Here is a 25,852-nt window from a genome sequence, read left to right on the forward strand (position 1 = left end):
GTGTTGGGGTGGTGTGGTTGGGGGGTTGTTGTTGGTGAATTGATGTATTAGTGGGGTTGTTTTGGGGGTGGGGGGGTTGTTTTGGGGAGTTTTGTAAAATGAGGTTTGAGGGGTTTGAATTGGAGTGGTGGGATGTGGGTAGGGGAGATGGGTAGGTGATTTGAGTTGTTAATTAGGAAAAGGGAAGGAGGGGTGGTATGGATTGTGAAGGTATGTAGGAGGAGGGATAGGGGTGGATAGAGGTGTTGTGATGTGTTTTTTTATTGAAGGGGAGATATATGTGGGTGTATTGGTGGGTAGGATTTGGGATTTGGGGGTGTGGTTGAAGTTTATGAGTTGGTATGGTGGGGTTTTAGAGTTTGATTTAAATGTTAGAGATTGTTTAATATAAGGGGTGTGGTGATGAATTTTTTTGTGTTTGAGAGTTCTATAACACGGACTTTTTCAAGAGTAAGATTTTATAAAATACAGGGTAAATTAAGTAGTGTAAAAAGTCTTATGAGTTTTTCGAAATGCCAGCTGTTATTTGGATGATTTTTTGTTTTTGATATGGGAGCGCAAACTTGAGATATACCTGTATGTTGGAAATTAACTCAATTCAACCACTTAACAATAAGCAGCAATTTGGCAGCTAGTGAACACTTAATCAAAAAACAGGCTTCTAGCTGTTCAATGCCACTCCTAGTTAAGGTTTACTGTCAAAATATAACAAAGGACAATAACGTGTATATAAAACAACCACAGCTTTGGCGTCGGAAAGTCCACTGAGCTTAATGCTAACACACAATGCAAAACGACATTGACATGCTAAAGGTTAGCATTGGTAGTCACAGCTTTAGAAGCAAAATAAATTTGAACACAAATGGTGCAGCAACACATGGAGACAGATAATATAACAATACTCAGGAATACTCAAAAATACTAATATTACAGTATCTAGTCACAGTAGGAGTAGAATAAGTGTTATTCTAATTACCGTAATTTCCCGTGTATAATGCTCATTCCCCCCCCGCCCCCCCCCCGAAAAATTGTCAAAAGTCAATAATGCGCATTATACATAGGTATAGGGGAAAATGGAAAAACCTTTCACATTTTTTAAATGTGTGACGCCATCTAGGGGTTATGAAAAAGCGGTACACTTTCATTCCAAAATGCCACCGCCACCCAGTGGTTATAAAATAGGTGTAGCCTACATTTTCATTCCAATATGACGGGGGTACGTATGACTGCATATATGTAAAGTTATGCTCATAAGTTTACATACCCTGGCAGAATTTGTGCAATTTTTTATTTTTTTAATATGACTGATGAATGAACAACAACCATCATTAATTTATTTATGGTTATGTTTTGTTTAATGATAATGCTTTTCTGAAATAATTGACTGTTTAATTTGAATCCCATTAAAATTAAATTAAATGTGTTTCACCTGGTCCTTCATGTTTTCTTTTAAGAATTGTACCCATCTTACAAATTCTTCATGGGTAATCAAACATATGAGTACAACTGTGTGTTTTCTTATTTAGTAAATAAAAGTTGGGCTGTGAATTTCAAAATAAGAGCAACTAAATAAAAAAAAAAAAGGATTCCGTGCTCAAATAATGTGCTTAACTTCAGAATAATAATAAAAAAACTAACAAAATACAGATAATACTTCATGTTTTGATCATATGGGTAGAAGCAAAATCATGCATTGTAAAAATGCCCTATACATGGGTAGAAGGGTTTTCCAGAATTTTGAGGTCAACTTTGGGAGTGCGTATTATACATGGGTGTGCATTATACACAAGAAATTACGGTAGTTTGTGTCTGCATGACTGTACTATTATCCTGCCTCCTGGTGGCACACTAAAAAAAAGCAGCACAATGAATTGGATTGCAGCATTAAATCATGATACACAAACTGTTGAAGGGAGATTTTGAATCTCCTCTTTCATCTATCACTATTTCAAACAACAAAGAGTGTGTATGAATGGACAAGAAATTATTGTATTATTGTGATTGTTTGAGAAAACATACAGGACCATCACTTGTGGCTGAATTTGCCAAAATTCATGTTTTTTATTTTATATTAATTTGTTATTGTTTTAGTTTAGTTAGTTCATTACTTTAGTTAGATATAATTCGGCAATATCTAAAGTTTTCTATTTCTATTTTATATTTTTATCTATTTGATGTTAACGCTCTGATCATTTTTTTTTTTAAAAGTCAGTAGTTACTCACTAGTTACTCGGTACTTGAGTAGTCGCTAATGATTTACTCTTACTCAAGTAAATATTTGCATGACTATGTTTTACTTTTACTTCATTCATATTATTCTAAATTAAAAATAATTTTTAGTCACTAAACCCACCTGTGGAGCTGAACGCTGGAGCCGAGACCGTTAAATTATTTCAAAATGCACAGTTACTGCACTCATTTTAGTCTTTCAATTTTCAAGAAACATCCACTTTAACCCGCTGACAAAGTATTGAACATAAGCAGGTTGGCAACTCAAGAGTAGATTTTCAGTTCAAGAGCATTTTCATGCCAGTGTTGCACGTGTGAATTCAGGGAGTTTTCTGCAACTACTCTGCCAGTGGTCAGGCTTGCATTTAATCAAATTCATTCCCAGCGGCAAGTTGAAGAAGATGAAGACGAAGAAGAAGGAGGAGGGTAGAAGAAGAATGAGCGAATGAAAAAGGATGGAGGGTTGATGATGGAGAACAGCGTAATAAGCCTGTGTACTTTGGACGTCTGCCTCCGCCTCTCTCCTCCCATCTGTTCTTCTGTCTGATTTGTCTTTCATATTCTGTAATTGAGCAGCATAAACTATGCCGTGAATGGATATGATAACATATTTGCATTGGCTTTCTGCCTGAATCTTTAAAGCAACAGTAAGGAATATATGTATATATTTTCAAGAGCTACAAAAACCATCTGCTTAATGACATCATGACTTGCAAACGTTTTTTGCACTCAACTTTAAACAGGAACTATAGTGACAATATGAGCAGTTACACTAAGCGACTCCTTAAAGCAAAAAACAAAACAAAAACGGAGATGATCGCAGTGTTGGTTTTGTTAAGCCATTGTTAGTGCTGTTACTAGTTTGAGTTAGGAACTTTTTAATTTAATTTTACTTCTGCCTGTTTTTTTGTTTCCAATCCCACGGGTTTGACAGGACTTTCAGCCTGAGACGATATTGATAAACTTTTTGTGAACAATGGACTTTTGAGTTGCATAGTCTGTGACTGCGTGATGCATTTGAATCTTGTCATTTTGTGATGTTTGACAAGAACAACCATCGAGTGAAAATGTAGACTACTACAAGAGATATACTCGTACTCGTAAAAATTCACCGGTACTACTAACAATACCACATCACCAGCCTGACATATAAATGGCAGGTAGGAGCCATGTCAGCCATCTGAAGATACTTTATAGTAAACACAGGTGACAAAACTTTTAGCTGACTGCAAATGTTGCCCAGAAATGTATGCTCTGCTCTGGAGCCGGTCACCACCCCGCAAACCATCTGGAAAGCACCAGGTTTCGAACCTTGTCTCCTAAACCACACTCGACCCGGCCCAAACCAGTCGCACTCCTGTCAGAAAGCCATGACGCGGCACGTCCAGTAAAGAGAAGTACGCCATGGTTTAATAAAGTACCACTTGTTGTCAATCATAAATTGTAGTATTTTTAAGAAACAGTTTTGTATTTCTTTGTACTCACTTTATTGTGTAGTTTATACACAGAAGTAACATGGCATACATATTATTCCTACTTATATATCGACCAGATTCTACATTCTTCTTTGTCTCTTATTTCTATTTTTTTCTTATCTACTATATGTACTCCTTTTACGTAGTACCCCTAGTGTTCAGAAGGCACCACCACATCACTGAAATGCCTTGTGTTACAGACTACATGTAAGTGAAATGTGTGGCAAAACTGTTGGAAAAACATGCAGTTGGATGTTAAAAAGTCAGTAATGACAATTTGTTACTCTAAAAAGTGTTATTTGCAATGTTCAAGAAAAGTTTGTGTTTTGAACAATATTTGGTTAAAATAAAACACATTTTCATTACAATTGCAAGACAGTATTGGCATTATCAAATATCAGTACCTGGTATCAGTGAGTACTCAAATGCAAGTACTCAGTTTCAGTACATCCTTAACTGCTAAGTTAGCTTTTAAGCTAACTGTTCCTTGTAATTACAAGGTACAGTGTTATACTGTATGTGTTTAAATGTTTGACACTGCATTTGTGATTTATTTAATGTTGGAGTTGTTTGACAGTTAATAATAGATAAGATAGATGCAACCCAAGTGTATATGACTGTATTTGTCTTTGAAAGTAGAGACCGTTTTGTTTTCCACATATTAATATTAGACTCATTAGTTCTGCTTCACAGGTTGAGATTGCGGATGGTGAAGGTTCCACTGTAGACACTCTATTTTGGAAATTGATTTGGTGCAACATCTAGGTGGTTTTGAAACTATTATTTTAGGGTAAAATTGTTTCAAATAGCAGGCTGAAAAACACCGAAAAAACAGATTGCTGTGTTGCCACTGTCCACTGATTGATATTCAGAGATTCTATGCATGAGCGCTGTAAACAAGCAGAAAGCCCTGGAAAGCAAACACACACACACACACACACACACACAGTCACACCACAAAATCCAGTGCTCGTCCTCCCTCTCGGGGTGTGCAGCACCTGATCAACAGCTGGATGGTGCAGAGTACAGCTTTTGGCAGCAGCACTCAGGGGAGCATGGCACGCAGTGTCCCAGTGGGAGTCAAGCTAACATTGAGCCTCTCTCTCTCTCTCTCTCTCTCTCTCTCTCTCTCTCTCTCTCTCTCTCTCTCTCTTTCTCTCTCTCTCTTTCTTTCTCACCCCTCGTCCTCTAGAGCGGCAAGTGGAGAAACAGCCAAGCTCCTCCTCCTCCTCCCCCGCCACCCAAGAACTGATGACAAGGCTGGGCTTCTTACTGGGAGAAGGCATCCCGGGTTCGGCGCGCATACCTATGGATGACAAGAATGAAAAGAAGGTATTTGATTTTCTCCAACTCCTCCCCCCTTGTTCGAGCAGCAGCTGCGCCCACCGCTGCAGCACAGAGATAGAGAGATATAAAGGAAAAGAGAGAGAGCGAGGGAGAGGATGACAGAAGAGGAGAGAGGACTTGTGGCAGTGGTTTCAGAGGATTCCCCCCCCCCCCCGCTTGATTCCTTTTAACCCCGCTTTGTATTATCTTTGGATGGGAATGTAAGTGCCTCCTCTTGACTTTTATCCACTCCAACAAACAAATGTTTGAGATTGCTGTATATAGCTTTATTTCAGTACCAGCTTTTCAGTGTTGTGTGTGTGTGTCAGTAACTTGAGTGTTGTCCCAGGGGCTCTTGAGTATGTAACAACAGTGTCTGAGCCTCGGTCCAGAAATAGTTATGTTGGTGGTCATGAGGTTCAGTTTGGTTGGCTTCGCTAATTAAGAGTTGTGTGAGAAGCAAAGTCTAGCATGATACTCCCTATATGCAGTCTTTATCAACGGTATTGGCAATGTTTTGGAGCAGGAATGAGCTTTATAGAAGTCATGGAACAACTTTTATACATATTGACATAAGATGAGGGTAGCGATGTTGACTTTTTACATAATGAGAGTCTCTGTGGTCCTCTGCATAAACTATTAAAACTGTGTAGCTAAACAGAGCATTGTGTTTTTTACACTGAGTGGTGCCTTGAGATATAAGTTTAATTTGTTTCTCGACCGCGCTTTTAACTCAAAACACAATCATCCTTCCCCATTGAATAAATGGAAATTAATCTGTTCCAGCCCCTACAAAAATTTATATAATGTGTTTTTAGTAAGAAAAATAGTAATCTGAATAATACACTTTATATAAACAATCAGCAATGACAACATAAAATAGAAAGTAAAGAAATTAAGCAGTTTTTGACACATTTTGTGCCTCATTTTAATGGGCATTGTGCTGCACCTTCTGGTGTGCACAGCGTGGCTTCCTAGGGGTAGTATAATACAGACATACACGGAGATGGTCACTCTTCAGTTCGCTGCAGTAATACTGGTGGTATTAGTTGTTCGTCGTAAAGGATAATGAATATATGCCTTTGAGTGTTATATCGTATTTATGTTATATTGCCTTGTACATGTGTTGCTTAACCGTTTGTATTCAAATATACGTCGCATAAAGGGTTATAGCCCTGCAACACCAATGCTATTCGTTAGCCAGTCGTTGGTGTTTTGCATTGTTTGTTAGCTTTAAGCCAAATAGGCTTGTTAGCTAAAGCTGAAGCTATGTGATTGTTTCAAATTTACAATGTGTAATTCTCTGTTTTGTGTAGTTTGGCTTCAACTAGGAGTGACAATAAACAGTTTGAAGCCTCTTTTTTTTACTTTTTTTTAACACTCTCAAATCAAGAATCACAGATCACTGTTACCTAATGGTTTGATCAGCATTCCTGGATTGCAACCAGTTAGAGGTTGATTCCGTCTCAACTACTTGACATCAGCTAAGGGAAGTTGAGCTACATTCACGCATCGGCATCATAATTATTTTACAGCACTGCCATGGTAACAGGAGCTACGAATATTTAGCGAGAGATTCTGCCATCCCTTATTTGATCGTTCGAAAAGTAATTTTAAAGATCAAAACATGAAACTTGAAGTACACGTACAACGTACAGAAATGGCTGTGAACAGTACATAGCAGTATAGTGATAGTAATAATTGTTCTTTTTTTTCAGATGAAAGGGGAACTCACAAAATTTGGGAGATGTGTGCTTTTCATTGGCCAGCGGCCATATTCAAAATCAGCTTCAAGTGCCCATTACCAATAGATAAAACAAGATCTTCATTTAAAAGCTATTTGGTGCAAAATACTAAAGACACCCAGAAACAGTTGTCCAGTTCATTTTGATTAAGTTTAGTAATCAGTGTAGTGTTGTGCCCTGCGATTTGCTGGCGACCAGTCAAGGGTGTAACCCGCCTCTTGCCCAAATCAGTTGGGATAGGCTCCAGCTGCTCCACGACCCTAATGAGGACAAGCACTATAGAAAATGGATGGATGGATGGATTTGGACCGTTGCAAATTTTAAGTGTTTGTGGCTAGGACGTTCTTACAAGCTTACAGTGTTTTGTAAAGACTTAGAATACTTGTCAAAAGCAGTGGTTGAACTGGATAACCCGCATAGATTCAGATTGTTATGGTTGTCATGCAGCTGCTGTATGGTTGTCACACATGCTCAGTGGCCTGGGCAACATGCCATTTGTTCTACAAAGCAGATATTTTTAAAAACAGGTGAACTTTTCTCAAGACGTATTTTGATTCACCCAGGCATACAAGTGTGTCATCTTTTGTCAAGCATTTGTGTGTTTTTCCTGCATGATCTCAATCAGTAATGAACTTCATTATTCACCATTATCATTCACCACTCATCCTCAATTTAGCTTCCAAATTGTGTTTTGACTGGCAGTGCTTATTAGTTGAGGTTTAGCAGCTGTGGAATGATTCACCAAAACCTTGATTGGTTTTATATTATTGAATCCCACCTGGGGAACTCAAGGGATACATTTGGATCTGCTCAAGAGATTTTTTTTCTCATGTCAAAGTTTCATTTGGATCATGTTCAGATTTTGTATGGTCGTAACAGATCTCCATATGGGCCCAAACTGTTAATTCTTTCTGTCATGGGTTCCATATACTGACCTTATGGTTAGTTTGCCAGTCCTGACAAATGACGTTCAGGCATGCTCAGTTACCGCCATACTTACTGTTTTTAATGTAATCCTTTTTCATACAAATATTTACTGTAGTTATGACTTTTCTGCAATAGGCATAGACAATAGTGCGTCCCGATTCTTTCGACTTAAATACAACCAATTTAAATACAAATAGGGGTATCTCGTAGGGGTGGAACTACATCACAAACTGTTGAAATACTTGTATTGTACAACCCCAATTCGAATGAAGTTGGGACGTTGTGTTAAACAACAAAGACAATATATTTAATGTTCAAACTGATAAACTTAATTGTTTTTAGCAAATAATCATTAACTTTGAATTTTATGACTGCAACACGTTCCAAAATAGCTGGGACAGGGTCATGTTTAGCACTGTGTTACATCACCTTTTCTTTTAACAACATTCAATAAATGTTTGGGAGCTGAGGACACTAATTGTTGAAGCTTTCTAGGTGGAATTAGTTCCCATTCTTGCTTGATGTACAGCTTCAGCTGTTCAACAGTCCGGGGTCTCCGTTGTCGTATTTTACGCTTCATAATGCACCACACATTTTCAATGGGAGACAGGTCTGGACTGGAGGCAAGCCAGTCTAGTACCTGCACTCTTTACTACGAAGCCACACTGTTGTAACACGTGCAGAATGTGGTTTGGCATTGTCTTGCTGAAATAAGCAGGGGCGTCCATGAAAACGACGTTGCTTGGATGGCAGCATATGTTTCTCCAAAACCTGTATGTACCTTTCAGCATTAATGGTGCCTTCACAGATGTGTAAGTTACCCATGCCATTGGCACTAACACAGCCCCGTACCATCGCAGATGCTGGCTTTTGAACTTTGCGTCCGGATGGTTCTTTTCCTCTTTGGCCTGGAGGACACGGCATCCACAATTTCCACAAACAATTTGAAATGTGGACTCGTCGGACCACAGAACACTTTTCCACTTTGCATCAGTCCATCTTAGATGAGCTTAGGCCCAGACAAGCCGGCGGCGTTTCTGGGTGTTGTTGATAAATGGCTTTTGCTTTGCATAGTAGAGTTTCAAGTTTCACTTACGGATGTAGCGCTGAGCTGTATTTACTGACATTGGTTTTCTGAAGTGTTCCTGAGCCCATGTGGTGATATCCTTTACACATTGATGTCGGTTTTCGATGCAGTGCCGCATGAGGCATCGAAGGTCACGGGCATTCAATATTGGGTTTCGGCCTTGCCGCTTACATGCAGTGATTTCTCCAGATTCTCTGAACCTTTTGATGATATTATGGACCGTAGATGATGAAATCCCTAAATTGCTTGCATTTGTATGTTGAGGAACATTGTCCTTAAACTGACTATTTTCTCACGCACTTGTTCACAAAGAGGTGAACCCCGCCCCATCTTTGCTTGTGAATGACTGAGCAATTCAGGGAAGCTCCTTTTATACGCAATCATGGCACCCACCTGTTCCAAAGTAGCCTGTTCACCTGTGGGATGTTCCAAACAGGTGTTTGATGAGCATTCGTCAACTTTCTCAGTCTTTTTTGCCACCTGTCCCAGCTTTTTTGGAATGTGTAGCAGCCATAAAATTCTAAGTTAATGATTAAGTTTATCAGTTTGAACATTAAATATCTTGTCTTTGTAGTGTATTCAATTAAATATAGGTTGGACATGATTTGCAAATCATTGTATTCTGTTTTTATTTGTTTAACACAACGTCCCAACTTTATTGTATTTGGGGTTGTACATACATATTGACCTACCTATGTTTTCTTTGTGTTTGAATCAGTGAAGCACAGAACAATGGTCCTCTTTAACATCTGTATTGTTGTTAACCAGACTTTCTCATACTTTGTGAAATAGCGCCATCCTTTCTGTTGCATATTAAGTGAAGCAGGAATATATAAGTGCTGCTCTGTTCATTTTCTTCTGCACCAAATTATATGCTGCATCCTCCACTGCTGCATAGGGCAGCATGGATTCAGTCACCGTATTAGTTGTGGGTTAGCCCTGTCTCAAAGCTGCATTGCTAAGGTCTTTTTAAAATTTATTTATTTATTAATGCTGCAGTTACTCTTTCCTATCTCACAGCTCCAATCACCTCCTCTCCTTGAATCACGCAACAGACACATTTAGGTGATGTCTCTGTTAACACTTGATACACCTTGGTCCACATCAATTGCAAAGTTTTATGGTGTTATTTGTAAAGCAAAGCAAAGCAAAGCAAATTTATTTACTGTATATAGCACATTTCATACACAAGGTAACTCAATATGCTTTACATGTTTAAAATCATTTAAAAACAAAGAAAAAACAGCTTATTAACATTTAAAACAAAGTGAAAATTTAAAATACAATTAAAACAACATACAGTGCAAGAAATATTTCAAGGTGGATTTGTCGGTGCCAATACCGTATGTCTTTACTCGTACTCATAAAAATGCTCCAGTACATTGTTCCACTTGGTAAGTCAATTTGCTGGACACGTTCCCTGTTTAATCATCAACTTTCTCTCATTCCCTGTGCTCTGTGAAAAACCAGGGTATCAGCCCCTGCTCCACACTGACCAGCAGCACCGCATCGCCCTCCACAGACAGCCCGTGTTCCACACTCAACAGCACCACGAGCCGACCCGCTCTAAGCCACACCAGCCCCTGTGGGACCATCACCAGCCCGAGCTCCACGCTCGAGAGTAAGGATAGCGGAATCATAGGTAACAGGGGCTCCTTTGTATTCGTTCTGAAAATATATTTGACAGTGAGAGCCAGAAAATGCATCGGACTCTTTGTCAGAAGACGTGATAGACGTGCTGAAAAAAATTGCTGGTTATTATATGTGTAATAGCAATAAGCAATAACAAAAATGTCTTTCTAGTCAGTGATTTGTCAGATGTGTTGCAGACTTAAAACTCTTACAATTACAGGCTGTTGACCTTTCACTCTTATTTTTATGCAGTGTATTGCATCCACAGAGATGCTACTTGCGATTATCACTCTGCTTCTACACCCGCTGTTGACGTTTCATTGATTTTTAAACTACATGTTGAATATTAAGGTGGAGAAATCACTAGCAAACTTTAGGACCATGTCGGGATGCCGAGTACCAATCTTACTAAGCTCAGTGGACAAAACAGATGATGGTCCGGCAGAGCAAACGACATAACACAACAGTTTGGATTTTTAATACGGCAGCGTCTACAGTCTTCAAAGAGCACAATTAGCATGAGTCTGTCATCCTGTCTCCCCAGAGCAATTCATAGCAGGCTGATAAATAATTTATGGATTCTGCCATATAATACACACCAGTCATGGCAACTGGCCAGGAAGAGACATGCTGTCGGGTAACATTTATAGTTGGTGTGCATAGAGCTTCTTCAATTTTTGTTAAATCTGGTGAGAGGATTTTTATGACATTTCTGAACAACATCACATCTTTCTCTATAAGGAAACCAGAACATGGGAAAACAAAACAATGGTAGGTTGTTTCCAGTAGTCAGATTCTTGATTCTTGCGATTACCGGTTCTTACCCTTTTGATTTTTTTGCTCAGACTCTGAATTTCAAAAGCACATTAATCTGATTTAGCAAAGTCAGATTAATCGCCTTGGTGGAATTACAGAGACTTTGAAATATAGTTTTGGTCTGTTTCGTATTGAGACAACTGAAGTGGGATATTTACAACTGACCGCAACCATCTCTAAGTGGTGAGACTATTGATAGTTTTGTATGATCAAAGATTAATGCTGTGGTCACTAAAACATGGTCACCACCCTTTTGTATTGATTTTGACGTGACCAGTTGCCTGTCCTCATGTTAGTATGGTCCCTTGACTCAGAATTTGGATAGTGTGGAAGGCTGAGCTGGCCTTTGAAGCTTAAAAGATTTCTTCTCATGACCTGTCTGTACCCAATAAAACAGTGTGACATATGCTTTGGTAAATGCACTACATCCATGATGACCTCCGCTATAGCAAAAACACCTCCAGGCAGCATTATTCTCATCACTAGAAGAATGTCAAGAAAGCAGGCATTTGTAACATTTAGAGAGATTCTCCCATTTCAAAGTACAACAGTGCCTTCAGTTACAAGTGACATGCCTATTTTATACTTTGACGTATGAGCAAAAAATTGAAATACGAGTGTTGTATGGTGGCAGTGAACTCAACTCACTTCACCACAAGCAGCAATCTGGAAGTTAGTGAATATTTTTTTAAAAAAGAGGCTTCAATCTTTTTATTGCCACTCCTAGTTGAAGTGTACTGTCAAACTATACATAAGACAGTTACATATTGTGTATTTAATACAACCACATATAGTAGTAAAGTCAAAACACGAAGGACAAGGCTACCAAATAGCATTGATGGCTCAGTCTTGAAACCCTTTAAGCAACGGATACTTGAACACAGTGGTGCAACAGATTAATGGCATTACCATTCATTTCAATGGGGAAAGATGATTTTCGATATGAGTTCCTAGCGTGGTCATGGAACGAATTAAATTCGTAGCTCAAGGCACCACTGGACATCCATTCTTTGGTGTAGTTGATTGGATCCCTCTACTGATAATTGTTGAAACAATACAAAATTGGTTTTGGAGAAGAATGTTTTACCAGCATGTACACATACACAATTTCTTCTCTACATCTGCCCAATCCCAGCCACCATCACCAGTTCCTCGGAAAATGATGACCGCAGCGGCTCCAGCCTGGAGTGGAGCAAGGATGGCAGCCTGAGAGGCAACGGTCGCCATGGACTGGCGCAGACGATGCGGGCTGACACCTGCTCTCCTGTGGCAGAGGAAGACTCCAACGGTGCTTCCGCCACACCCGCCGACACCACTGCCAGAACAGACCAGCAGCTGCAGCAGCACAGTAGCGTGTCGGCATCGGCAATAGGACCTCCACAACCACCATGTCACATGTCTGAGGGACCAAATCAATACTCACAACAGACATCCTCTCTTCTAATGATGCCAAGGCCCAACTCTGTTGCAGGTAAAACTCTTTTTATTTTTCTATTTAGGAGCCACCATCATATTTACTTCTACAGTTTAGTTCAGTTTGTCGTGGTACGATTCAGATCAGTAAATCTTGATCAGTGTATGTAGGCAGGATGGCAATAACTGTCAGCTATGTTTGTAGACCAGTGATTCCCAACCTGAGGCAGCTAATGGGTACCGGCTGGCCAAGCAGAATGCAGCTTTGGTGGTCGCTGAAGCAAAAACACGGGCATGGGAGGAGTTCAGTGAGGCCATGGAGAAAGACTTCCGGAAATGACTTTGACTTTGACTTTGAGGAAATTCTGGTCCACCATCCCGCGTCTCTGGAGGAGGAAGTAGTGCACCATCAACACTGTGTATAGCGGGGATGGGGCGCTGCTGACCTCGACTCGGGACGTTGTGAGTCGGTGGGGAGAAGACTTCGAAGAACTCCTAAATTCCACCGACACGCCTTCCCATGAGGAAGCAGAGTCTGGGTTCTCTGAGGCGGGATCTCCTATCTCTGGGGTTGAGGCCACCAAGGTGGTTAAAAAGCTCCTCGGTGGCAAGGCCCTGGGGGTGGATGAGATTCGTCCAAAGTTCTTAAAGGCTCTGGATGTTGTTGGGCTGTCCTGGTTGACACGCTTCTGCAACATCGCGTGGACATCGGGGACAGTGCCTCTGGATTGGCAGACTGGAGTGGTGGTCTCCCTTTTTAAGAAGGGGGACCGGAGGGTGTGTTCCAACTACAGGGGGATCACACTCCCCAACCTCCCTGGTAAGGTCTACTCACGGGTGCTGGAGAGGAGGGTCCGTCTGGAAGTCGAATCTCAGATTCAGGATGAGCAGTGTGGTTTTCGTCCTGGCCATGGAACAGTGGACCAACTCTACACCCTCTGCAGGGTCCTCGAGGGTGCATGGGAGTTTGCCCAACCAGTCTACCTGTGTTTTGTGGATTTGGCGAAGGAGTTCGACCGTGTCCCTTGGGGAGTCCTGTGGGGGGTGCTTCTGGAGTATGGGGTACCGAACTAATACGGGCTGTTCGGTCCCTGTACGACCGGTGTCAGAGCTTGGTCCGCATTGCCAGCAGTAAGTCGGAGTCGTTTCTGGTGAGGGTTGGACTCCACCAAGGCTACACTTTGTCAACGATTCTGTTCATAACTTTTATGGACAGAATTTCTAGGCGCAGCCGAGGCATAGAGGGTGTGACTTCAGAATTGCATCTCTGCTTTTTGCAGATGATGTGGTTCTGTTCGCTTCATCAAGCCGTGATCTCCAATTCTCACTGGAGCGGTTCGCACCCAAGTGTGAAGTGGCTGGGATGAGAATCAGCACTTGCTTCTGTATGTAAAAACCCATAAAAACTGATCGCTTTAAAAATCTGCCATATAGCTTGGGCACTCATAATGAACCGCAATATAGCAGGGGCACTGTATAACAAGAACGCCCTAAACTCAACTGTGCTGCTTGGTTAAAACAGTATGCACTACATGAGACCCAGTAGCCTAATAACCTTGCTCATGTTGGCACTGAAGTAGAGCCGTACTTGTCTCATGGGTACGTTCAAGTGTAGCTGTGATAAGTTGCTGAAACGGAAGTATGTTGGAACTTCTTGTACAGTAAAAGGAAATGCGACAGGACAGAAAAACCAGACATGCAGCTGTAAAGTCAACTGAGGATTTTAGTTGCGGTATCAGCCAGTAGTGCAGCATAAGGATTATGCATCTGTTGTGTTTTGTTCCTTGACTTACTGCAAACCACTGTGTGACTGATCTGTTCTGCATTCCTGCCTCGGAACGTCCTTTTTATGGCCGAGTGCGCGGCTGTGACAGTTGATATTCCTTGCTACCCCCCCCTTGCCCCCCACTCTCACCCGTCTTCAGTCACCAGTGGTCTCTCCTGCCGCTTCCCTCTATTTTTGTTGTTACTGCGTTTGACCTTGGGGTTTTGTTTGCTATTTTAACATATTTTTAAAAAGCCCCAACTCATGTATGAATGTCTGCAGCCCGTAATCAAGTCATCACCAGGCGGTCATGGTTTTGCTTAGCATCAGAGGAGAGGAGAGTCAAGCATTGGCCACACTCTGAGAAGTTATTCTTCTCCGTTGAATATAGGATGATTGTTTGATTCTGTAAGTATGCGAATTATGGACTGCTGCAGGGTAGTTTACAGCGCTGCATAAAATATCACACTGGTCATCTTAATCCACACTAGGAACTGGTTCACATGCTGAGTATGACAGCAGACCGACAGCCTGAGGCACCAGTGAAAAGTTAGACTAAAAAACATTTGCACACATTTTATTCTGGATATTTTTCCCACATATCATTTGAAACTGTGCCCACATTGCAATTATAAGGTTGTCATTGACTCACTCTTTTGTGGTCCCAAGAGTCCTGAACCTTTTTACCTCTTCTTGACATTAATTGACGTTGTGTGTGTGTGTGTACCAAGAGTTTATGGGCTTATGTCATAGTTATGCAGCATTGCCCTCTAGGGTACCTTCACAAGTCACACCTAAAATTTCACACTGTGCGACAAAGTCCTTAGGAAGGAAATCAAGGACATGGGAAGACGGATTCATTTACACACAATTACGATGGGCTGTATTAAGTTTCAGTTGGGAGGAATTGTACTTAACATAGAATATGTTCTATCCTATTTTGAATATGTTCTATCGTAAAGCAATTAGTGAGGACAGTGCAGTTTTTACTTCCTTCGTTTTATGTACAAAAACCTTTGTTTTTTCAACGCACGGCTCTACGTACTGAAAGGCTTTTAATTTGTTAATGTTATCATTATTTAATTGATTATTTTGCTCATACAGGTTCCCGCTATATAGCGGTTCATCATGGTTCATCATTTGCTCGCTAATTTTTTTAAGTGGTCTTATGGATTTTCTTAGTATGCAGCGGTGCCTCAAGTTTAATTTGTTGCGTGACCACGCTCGTAACTCAAAACACACCTCAAATTATCTTTCCCCCTTTGAAATGAATATAAATACTATTAATCGATTCCAGCCTCCCATAAAAACAGCAAACATTTTTGTAATTTGTTTTTAATGAGAAAATAGTATTCTATGATATTGTACTGTATAAAACATAAGAGTAATGACATAATTAAATAGTATGTAAAGAATTAAACTATTCTTGTCACATGGAAAGAAGTAAACTATTCTTGTCACATATTATTGCTTCCATTCAATGGACAGTATGCTGCTCCTTCTGGTGTGCGGATCTTGGCCACCCAAGGGAAGTATAATGCAGACCTACGGCAATACATGGAACTGGTCAAAACTCCTCAGTAAGCCGCAGCAATATTAGTCTTTTTTAACAGAATATTAAGAATATATGCCTGTGAGTATTGTTATATTGTCTGTCTACATGTGTTGGTACACCATTTGTTGTGTTCAAATACGCTTACAATGTGTTTAAAAAGTATATTGTAATAAGTTTGTGTTTTAAGTGTGTGGGAGGGGTAAATTTACGACTCCTATATGACTTATTGTGTATATGTTTATCGATTATCGTTACCTGTTTCATCACTGGTAGCCTTCTGCGGTGGCATCGCAAAAAACAAAAAAGTCAACTTTAGTAACTACTTGTGGAGTGAAGCTATTAGATACATACTGAGCTCAAGACTTGATAATGTCATGGGTGATAAGCCCAAATTTGACTTTTGAGGCGTACCTTTTCTCAAAAATTATTTGTTCTTGACAGGAGAAAGTATTTTTTGTAGTTCTGCAGTGGTGCAGACAGCTATATAACATTTTATCACCTTTGATCATGCTGAGCATGATGAAACACATCAATTTCCACTAGGTAAGTACCAGCACCTGTGGTCTTGGGTCTCAATCCTCATATTTCACCTCCTGGCTGGCAGCACCTATTCTCTCGATTAAATTATTTGTATGAGAACCATCTTTGCTTCATGATGCCTTGGATCACTAAAATATAGGTGTTGTAGTCATATGCTGCCTCTATGGAATAGGACCAAAGCAAAGTCAAATATATCTATGAAGCCTTCTGAACAATTTTGCTAAATCAGTTCATCTTGTATTTATTGCCAGAGCTTGTAGGAAACTTCAGGAGTGTGTGGATTCTGCATGCACCAAAACTGGCATGCAGAAGATTGTACTTTGCATTATTAATCAGTAACATATGGGCTATTTTGTTTATAGCTGGACACACAGGTGCTTCCCATTTTCAGTGGTTGCTTAGATCCAATCAATGCTGCTCATTACAAATCAAAATAGGTAGCTACTTGAAGATTAGAAACACACACACACACACACACTAAAAATAGCAGTCTTTTTTTTTCTTTTACATTGCTGACCAATTGAGTTTCTTGCCCTAGATTCTCTGTTGACCATTCTCTTAATTATACTGTAGGTATTTGGAATTACATATTCGACTTTCGGCTTTTTAAAAGGATGATAGAGTCAAGGAGCCATATTTTTTTTGCCACTGGAATCCCATATTTAAGTGTGAGTCGCTTGTCGTTGAGGTATATGGCGTATAAGAGGTCAAGGGGCAGCGGAATGATGTTCCAGTTCATCTGTGGTGTTCAGCGATTCAGCAGAGCTTTGTGGTATTGCCCAGGATGAGGCTCACTCCAATTTCCTTGTTCTTCCTTTCCAAGGTATAGTGTTTTCTACATTGTGTATAACGATACTATAGCAGAGCTAGAATATTTTGTCCTGCTCGGCATCTCGTTATGTCTGTGGATTGTTGACAAGTAAGGTCTTGAATGCAGCTTTGTATGCAGCTCCCATATGTGTTTTATTACAAGGCCTGAAGTCATCTTCACCTGATCTGTGACGTATTTAAGGACATCACGCAGTAATCGCCACAAGCTGCTGAATTATGAGTCAAAAGTATTTTAATTTTGGCTGGACCATGAATGTTGTCATTCCAAACAATGTCACCTTGTTTAAAGACAGAGGCCTTTATCATCAGTGTGTTGTGATAAATTGCCGTTGTCATGGACTTCATGAATTGACTGAGACACGGAGCTCTGTAAGTGGTTTCCCGAAAAGACGGCACAAATAAAACTCCAGCTTTCCAAAAAAGGTCACAGTGACATCTGATGAAATGTCCTTTCTCTGAGAATTCTTTGTGTCTATATGTCACCATAGCAGGGCTCTTAAAGGGGCGCATTGTCAACTAACCACTGTCACAGTAGAGCCTACTTAAGTCCGCTAGATGGTACCCAGTGGACTGGGGAGGATCTAAACCGTGTACATTTCACAAGATTACAAAACATTGCTGAGATTTTATTTGAACCCAATGGTGGGGAAATTCTCATTTAAACCTGAATAATAGAAAAGACATTTAGAAAAAAGCAAGTAAATTAATCAATATAGGAAATATATACTGTACATGTGAAAAAAAAAAAAAAGTTAAAAACAGGGTTTTTTGCACAGTTTCCATGAATTAAATACACATCAACTAATATAGATACTACTTTAAAGGCAGATCCTATCCCAGATTTAATGTCCATTGGCTAATTAGCTGATGATGTTATGTAAAAATGGTAATGATAGAATAGAAAATCCATCTTGTGTTATATTATAGTCTGGCAGCTGGGATAGATGGCCATGTAATCACAAAACATTTATTTATTTATTTATTTATTAACTACTGGCAATGTTTGAGGTAACAATTTACAATACTATTCTCAACGGCTGTTAAATAATATTTAAAAATAATAAAATTTGTATATTATACCCTTGATCGTGAGCAACAAACAGTGATGAATGTGGAAGAGTATACAACCTTGCATAAAGGTAGACAAAATTGTATTCTTAACGTCGACTTAATGTTGACGTAGACATACTGTATACTACAGAGTCACGTGTACTACAACAACACATTTCTCCTGAATATTTTGGTTGAAGGGCGCCACTGAGTGGTTAGCAAAGCCGCCTCACAGTTCTGAGGTGGGAGGTTTGAATCCAGATTCTAGCCTTCCCGTGTGTTTGCCTGTTCTCCGGGTACTCGGGTTTATTCGCATATTTTAAAAAACGTGCTTTAAGAGAAAACTACTTGTATATCCACAACAACCTGCGGGAGATCGGAGCCTCCTTTGGCTAATATTAGAATAAAGCACTTAATGGAGCATTACTTCAAACACACAGCTGTCAACACAGAGGCAAATGTGCAGAAATACAGAGGAGCCTGAAAAGTTGAACATTCCAAAAAGTGGCTGGAGTTCAACCAAAATACAGTATGTCCCACGTTTGAAAAATGTGCATGTTAGGTCCATTAAAGACCAAATTGTCCATTGGTGTGCTGGTGGCTGTGAATGCTTGTTTGTCTATACAGTATGTCCACTGCGATCTGATGGCGACCAGTCCTGGTTGTACCGTTTCTCACCAAAAGTCAGCTCCAGCACACCCGCGACCGTTCTGAACATACACGGTGTAAAAAAATAAATGGATGAATGGATTTAGGTTGAACTCCAAATTCACGACCACTGCAATGAGTAGAGTTACTGTAATTATTCATCAGCAGTCCTCCTTGGAGCCTGCATGCTAATTTATTGCTCTTTCTGTCTTACTTGAATCTGATCACAATGCTGCTCTATAATAAAAATTCAAGTCACAATGTAGTTCTGTAGGAATAGCTGAACGAAAGAAGATGGTTTCTCTGCCTGAGCACTGATCTTACATTTGCTATCTTGCAGACAAGGGCCGGAATGAATCAAAAGTGGGTTTCAACAGAAAGCAGAAAAGGAGATGGAGATTTTTGGGTCTGTATAAAATCGTGCCTAACAAGGAAGATTACTTGATGGATTACAAATTTCTATCATGCTTAATGTGTAATTTCGAAAGAGCACGTAAAAGTAACCTTTATGCTTTATCACTAGAGAGGGAAGCTCCTCTAATAATCAGTGTTGGCCATGTGTAGTTTTATCCTGCTTTGGAGCCTTTACTGTTTAATTGTCTCCTTTTAATTGTCCCCCAGTCTTCTCTTTCATAAGCCTCTCACTAAACCCTCACCTGACTCCATTGATTAATTCCACACCTTTTCTGCTCATTTCAAACTGAGATCAAACACTGGAAACCAGAGTTCTTGTTTTTTTTCATCGGCGCATCCAGCAGATCACCCTCTTCCGCAGCCTTCATTCAAGCCTTCAGAACTGTGTACAGAAGTACAATACATGGTGGTGAGGGCAGGCATGGTGACACTCTTCTGCAAAGCGTCGCATTCATTTAGCGACTGCAAGTGAGAGAGTGAGGGCAGCCGAGCCTTCCACTCAGCAGCTGAATGCTGTCAGTGTGCCTGCATGGGAGCACTGGGGCACAGCAATTGCTTTTGTGGCCTCAGTGAGCTCATCCACTGGCAGTCTTCTCCCGAGAGTTAGCTAAGGAGCTGAACCCCACTTGCATACGGGCCCATTCGATGCTGGGGAAAACAGGGACTTTTTCTTTGAATTTACACCACTCTGATGTAAGTCACAATTTGTTCTGTATTTCATTTGTTCAAATTATATGAAGACTAGCTTCTGTTAATGACTAGACAAATTGGTAAAACTAACCAAGAGGGCCTTGTCTTTTTTAAACTTTTCATCAAACTTGTATTAATGTCAGCTTCCTCTATTATCCTTTTATAGGTGAACAGAGTATTAATTAGTTGGATGTTACAGAGAGGAAGTGACTGACCCACAGAGTGAAAAAGAGAAGAGTTGAGTGTTTGTGACAGCTTCTCTGGTTGAGGCTCTGATAAAGTAGTGCTCGCTGGTTTTGATTCTGCCCTTCAACAGGAGTAAGCATGTGTCACCATGGCAATCACATTATTCAACAATGAACAACCAATGGTAGACAGACCTTGGGATATTAATGTACATTAATGCACTCACACAGAATCACTGGCTCGCCATGGAGTTCACCTGCAGATTTTTGTTTCGTGACCAAGTATCCTAATTTGGGAGTGGTAATGGTATACCTTGCTCTCCTAAAATACATTCCCCAAGTATTACACCGACAGTTTTTTGAAAGATGATTGAATGTTACGTATTCGGCATCAGCCTGATTGTTGTTTGATTCACATATGGTGTGCGGTCTGTTTTTTGCAACATCCTGAGGGAACGTATTGGGCTTTTTAGCAGTCATCTGCAACTTTCTGTGGCTTGCAAGATATTTTTTCCCTCCACACTCGTATAAGAGGTAAAGGTAATATAACCTCTGTATGGGGAAAGAGAAGCTGAGAAATGAGAGGTCAGTGTTGACATGAGGGTTTATAGAGCTGTATTTTTTTCCCTCACAAGAACCTAGCTTTACATATCTGCCAAAAAGTTCTTCCTCACCCCTAACCCTCCATCCTCAGCAATTGGAAAAGATACATGGTGCTCACTCAGCATTTTTAGCATCAGACCAATAAAAGCATATGGATAAAGTTGTAATCTGACTAAACAGTGTGTTAAAGTGAACTGAACCACACTTGAAAGTTGAGTTAACTTGAAAATGGACAGAGACCTTTTGAAGCTGTCTCGGGTGCACACCGAGTTTTGATAGTAATTCACACGAGGTATACGTGGTATAAATTTGTCCTATGGTATCGATTTGGACTCTACGAATCAATCGCGATAACGCTTGTTGATGACGCCATTGTCTCTGCCTCAGTGTGAAAATGGCTTTAAGCACATTTGATCTACGGGGCTGCCAGCATCGTGTTTTAAAAGGTACATCCACTTCAAACAGTCACCAATCCGCCCTGGTTTCCCCGCTGTTCGCGGACAGAAAACCCATGCAAAACGCTAAATTAACTGAAAAAGTAGAGCAGTGAAACACCAGAATAAGTACTTAGGTGGTTACAGTACAGTAACAGAATAGGTTTAACAGAAGTCTGAATCGCATTAAAACGGAGAATAACCAACTATGTTACAATGCTCAGGTTAGGATAATCTTACAATCGAGACACAGGAACTGTACAAATGCTAGGAGCAGATAAAATATAACAGAATCACTATGCACAGCAGGGTTCTTTGGCGATCCAAAACCAGATCCACAAACACGTGCACACAGGAAGAGAGAGATTAAGATCTCAACCATTCATCATGGAGACGAACAAGGCCAGAGTAAAATTTGCAGCTTTGGGACAACTATTTTAGCAGAGTCTAAATTGAATGCACATAACATGGATATGATAGCAGCAAGGTTGTATGAGGCCAGCTGCGGAAGCATGCTCATAATTACACTAACAATAAGGTTGTGTTAAATACAGAGCAAACATGGCGTGGTCATGTTCATACTATCTATTTCATGTGTTGGCCTCTGGGTTTTGGATTCTTGTGTTGTTAAGCGTTATTTTTGGTTTTGATTTTCCTGTCGTCTCTCTGCCTTTCAGTCAATTTGCTCCCTACCTGCCCTTGTGCTCTTCCCAGCTGTCTCATACAGTGTTGCTGTCCATCAGCTCAATCAACAGGCGACACGTTTCCAGACGGGTGCTTGTCTTTATTTGCAGATTGGTGTCATCAGACACAGTGTGGAGTCATTTAACATTGAAAACTACGTAGATAAAACGGACCCCGATGTAACGGTTATCGGATAAAACGGACCGTTGGAACTGAACAATGTGTCCAAAAATGGTTGCTATTTTTCACTTAAACTGCCGTTGACAAAGTCTTGTAGTTCCGGAATTGGCCACTGTTGTTTACTGGCACTGTGGCGCAGTTCAGGCAGAATGGGACTGACATATTTCCGGGTCACAGATATACCAAAAAAATAGTTCCAATTCCAAAAGACGTGCCTCTTGTGCCTACGTGGCGGCCATGTTGAATGTGGGGCATTTACATGGCGGCCATGTCATAATGGATATATCCATAGATCATTTTACACTGTGAGACTATGTAAGTTAACTACTGCCTGAATATTGATAACGTGTGCCGCTGTGGTTATGTTTATAAACAGTTAACTTTCCCGCGTGTCTGTGTGTGTGTCTGTGTGTGTGCGTACGTGGGGAACACACATTCAACTGACGCTGACGATTTAATCATATCGCCGCGGTTGAGTGATCTTTTTAGCTCCAGCCCTTAGCTTCCCAGCTTGTAAGCTTGCAGGCTAGTGAATGTAATAAATAGTTAACTTTACCTAAAGTTTCCCAGTTGTGTGCATCTACAGAGCAAACTCCATTCTGCCAGCAGCTTGCTGCGTGGTGAGGGGCAGACAATGAAAATGTATTAATTTAATTGAATTTAGAAAAAACTGTGTGGAATGATAACCCGCTGTACTCTGCCTCTGATTGGGTAGCACCAAGGCAGGATTCGTATTTTTGATTCGCTGTGTGTGGAAGCTTTTTGCCAACACAAACACACACACACACCGAGGGCAGGACTTAAACCACACGTCAACGGACACAGTTTAAATATGCTTCATGCGTCCCTACTAATTTTTGTGCGTCTCAGACACACATCCGAGATCCCTGTATATCTATTGTCTATTGTACATAGAGTCGCAGCGCAGAGCAAGAAAGCCGGCACGGCGGCAGTGTTAACATTGAGGAATACAAACACAAATCTCTGGAGTCTGGAACATGCTGTTTTTGGTACAGAAAATTAAAAAAACAAATTTTTTTTCATTTTTATTTTTCTTGTCAAGCCGTTTGCCTTTTGCAATGGATTTGGAACTAGGAAGTAAACAAATTCCTTGAGGCTCATGAAAGCGACTTGCCTATGATGAGTACAGTACGTCAACAATGTCACCATGACCAAGCACACCGTCGTGGTAAGTTTGGATAAAAAGTGACACTTTCAAATATTTTCAAGCTTTTTAAAATATTTATTTACAATAACTTTTTACTGTACTTGCCGTTTTAGGTCATGAAAACCCCTACAAAACAGTAATTTTGTACTGTACAGTACTATGGGTGCATATGGCCTCAGTGCTTCAAATTGTCACGGACAATCGGCTATATCGGAGGATCCCCCAGGCCCCTACCCCTATTAGTCCGTTCTATCGAGGGTCCACAAATGAACATTAAAGTTACTTTGTTCCGCTTGCTAAGGGCGCATGATACAAATCTTAATTTAAGTCCCTAAAGATCCTGTTGCCTAAGTTTCAGAGGACCATCTAGGACCTTTCAGCATGAGTCTATGTGACATCATCTGGAATAAGTTTGCTCCTAAATCTTTTTCAGATTATTTGTCACTTCAATTGTTGACATGGAGAACATGTCGTTTACAGCCAGTTTAGCCGGAAGCATTTGTATTGAAATTAAAAACACTGGGAATGGCTGAAAGGAAGAAGAATGTGAGGGTTTGTGTGCACTCTGCCTAAAATCTGTTGTCATGTTGATGCAGTTATGGTTCTTTGGTCCAAATAAAATGAAGTACACAAATATCTCTGCCAGAGTTGCCAGAGTAATGTTTTCTGAGAATGTTTTCTTACAGCAATCTAAATCTCAAATCTCATTTCACGGAATATTCAAATGATACCAACAGACACTTGAAAATTACATAAAATTTATTTTATTTATAGAGAAGAAAGCTTCCAATTGTCGAGTCTGTGGTATTGACAAAGAGTTTAAAGGTTTGAGTGGGGGATACTTTCAAGTACATTCTGCTGCACCAAAACAGTATCATTACACCTTTTGCAAGCAAGCCGCAAAAGTGTCTTTATCTCCACATGGAGACCCCAAATGTGCAATAAAACCACGCTGGATTATGTTTTTCTCTACTTTGCACTTTACATTTGCGATAAGCAAAATCAAGATTCACCCGAATGTTTCCTTCACTCTTTTTTTTCCTTCCTCTGTATCAATAGCAACCAGCTCCACAAAGCTGGAAGACCTGAGCTATCTCGATGAACAGCGCAACACACCGCTGCGTACATCCATTCGCCTCCCCTGGCACAATACAGGGGGAAGGCCACCTCAGGACTCTAAAGGTGACTGCAATATGTGTTATTACTGTACATGCAATCTGGGGAGATAAACCGACTTTGGATTAGAACACAATTTCAACTTTAAACCTCTCTGGGTATTGGAAAGCTGAATGTTTTCAATGATATGTTCCATTTTTCCTGACCTTTTTCCCAGGTCGTTTCTCCCCCTACAAACCCGTGGACATCATGCTCAAGCCCCTGTTGTTCGAGGTGCCCAGCATCACCATGGATTCTGTGTTCGTGGGCCGAGATTGGCTCTTCCAGAAACTGGAAGACGTCTTGAAGGACAGAGAGTCCGCGGAGAGTCATGGCGTCGTGGTAGTGGGCAGTGTGGGTTATGGGAAGACAGCCATTATCTCCCGCCTGGTCGCGCTGAGCTGCCATGGCGGGCGCATGCGACAGATTGCATCCAACAGTCCTAGTGCCTCTCCTAAGAGTAATAAACAACATTTCTACTATAAACTACTACTATAAAATACCGCAATCATGGTTGCCAAAACAAAAACGGCAATTAATAGCACCATTTCTCTCATCTAGGTGGTGTAGGGTCAAACTCAGAACTTCCTCTCAGCCAGCCCCCGCAGCCCACTCCCCCCTCGAGTGCTACGAATACATTGAGGACCAATAGCTGTCCAGGAACCCCTGAAATGCAGCGCCGCAGGGAGGAGGCTGTCAAACGGCTGGCTTCAAAGGTACATTTTCGTTAAAGCACTATGGCTGGGAGGTGGGGGTCAATGGGTCCAAGGTACAAAGGGGGGATGTTGTTATTGGGATCATTTATTTGAGCCTGAATAAGGTGGTGTTCCTCAAGAGGCAATTGTGAGCTGCTATATTGTTTTGGAGCTATGGCTGTGCCTTGGACCCTTCATGCAGCAATAAGAAGCCACAACCTAATGTCCTCACATATAGTTAGAAATGCTCAATCTTGATCTGGATTTCGTTAGCACCATGTTGTCTATCAGCAGTTGGTGCAACAGTGGTACATTGACTAATGAGCAGTGTTCTGTAACTAAGATAAAGTTCATGTTTTAACGTGATCAATTTAACTTTGGAATGATAATTTTCACTTTCTAACATGATGAGTTTCATGTTTTAACGTGGTAAGTTATCAAGTTAAAATGTGAACAGCATAATTTTCGCATTTGGCAAAACAAAACAAAGCAATTCCATTCCCATTCAGGCCACTGGCGGAGTCCTATGTACGTGTGTCTTCTTTTTATGTCTTGTAAGTTTCAAGCTACGTAACTACGCTGCTCTTCGATAATACTGTAAAAAA

At 40.6% G+C, this 25,852-nt stretch overlaps 1 protein-coding gene across 7 annotated transcripts in view; it reads left to right on the forward strand.

Annotated features, from left to right (window-relative positions):
* The window catches only part of tanc1b (tetratricopeptide repeat, ankyrin repeat and coiled-coil containing 1b), a 120,518-nt gene that overhangs the window by 60,540 nt on the left and 34,126 nt on the right, over positions 1 to 25,852 (forward strand). For 5 of the 7 annotated variants that reach the window (XM_061793065.1, XM_061793066.1, XM_061793070.1 and 2 more), the window contains 6 exons: positions 4,897 to 5,036; positions 10,260 to 10,431; positions 12,373 to 12,708; positions 24,457 to 24,579; positions 24,731 to 25,012; positions 25,114 to 25,268. In XM_061793065.1, coding sequence (XP_061649049.1) covers positions 4,897 to 5,036; positions 10,260 to 10,431; positions 12,373 to 12,708; positions 24,457 to 24,579; positions 24,731 to 25,012; positions 25,114 to 25,268 — 1,208 coding nt within the window. The remainder of the gene's footprint in view (positions 1 to 4,896; positions 5,037 to 10,259; positions 10,432 to 12,372; positions 12,709 to 24,456; positions 24,580 to 24,730; positions 25,013 to 25,113; positions 25,269 to 25,852) is intronic. The other 2 variants (XM_061793069.1, XM_061793071.1) reach the window with 2 other exon arrangements.

The sequence above is a fragment of the Phyllopteryx taeniolatus genome, chromosome 12, assembly GCF_024500385.1.
Source record: "Phyllopteryx taeniolatus isolate TA_2022b chromosome 12, UOR_Ptae_1.2, whole genome shotgun sequence".
In the NCBI taxonomy this organism is placed as follows: domain Eukaryota; kingdom Metazoa; phylum Chordata; class Actinopteri; order Syngnathiformes; family Syngnathidae; genus Phyllopteryx; species Phyllopteryx taeniolatus.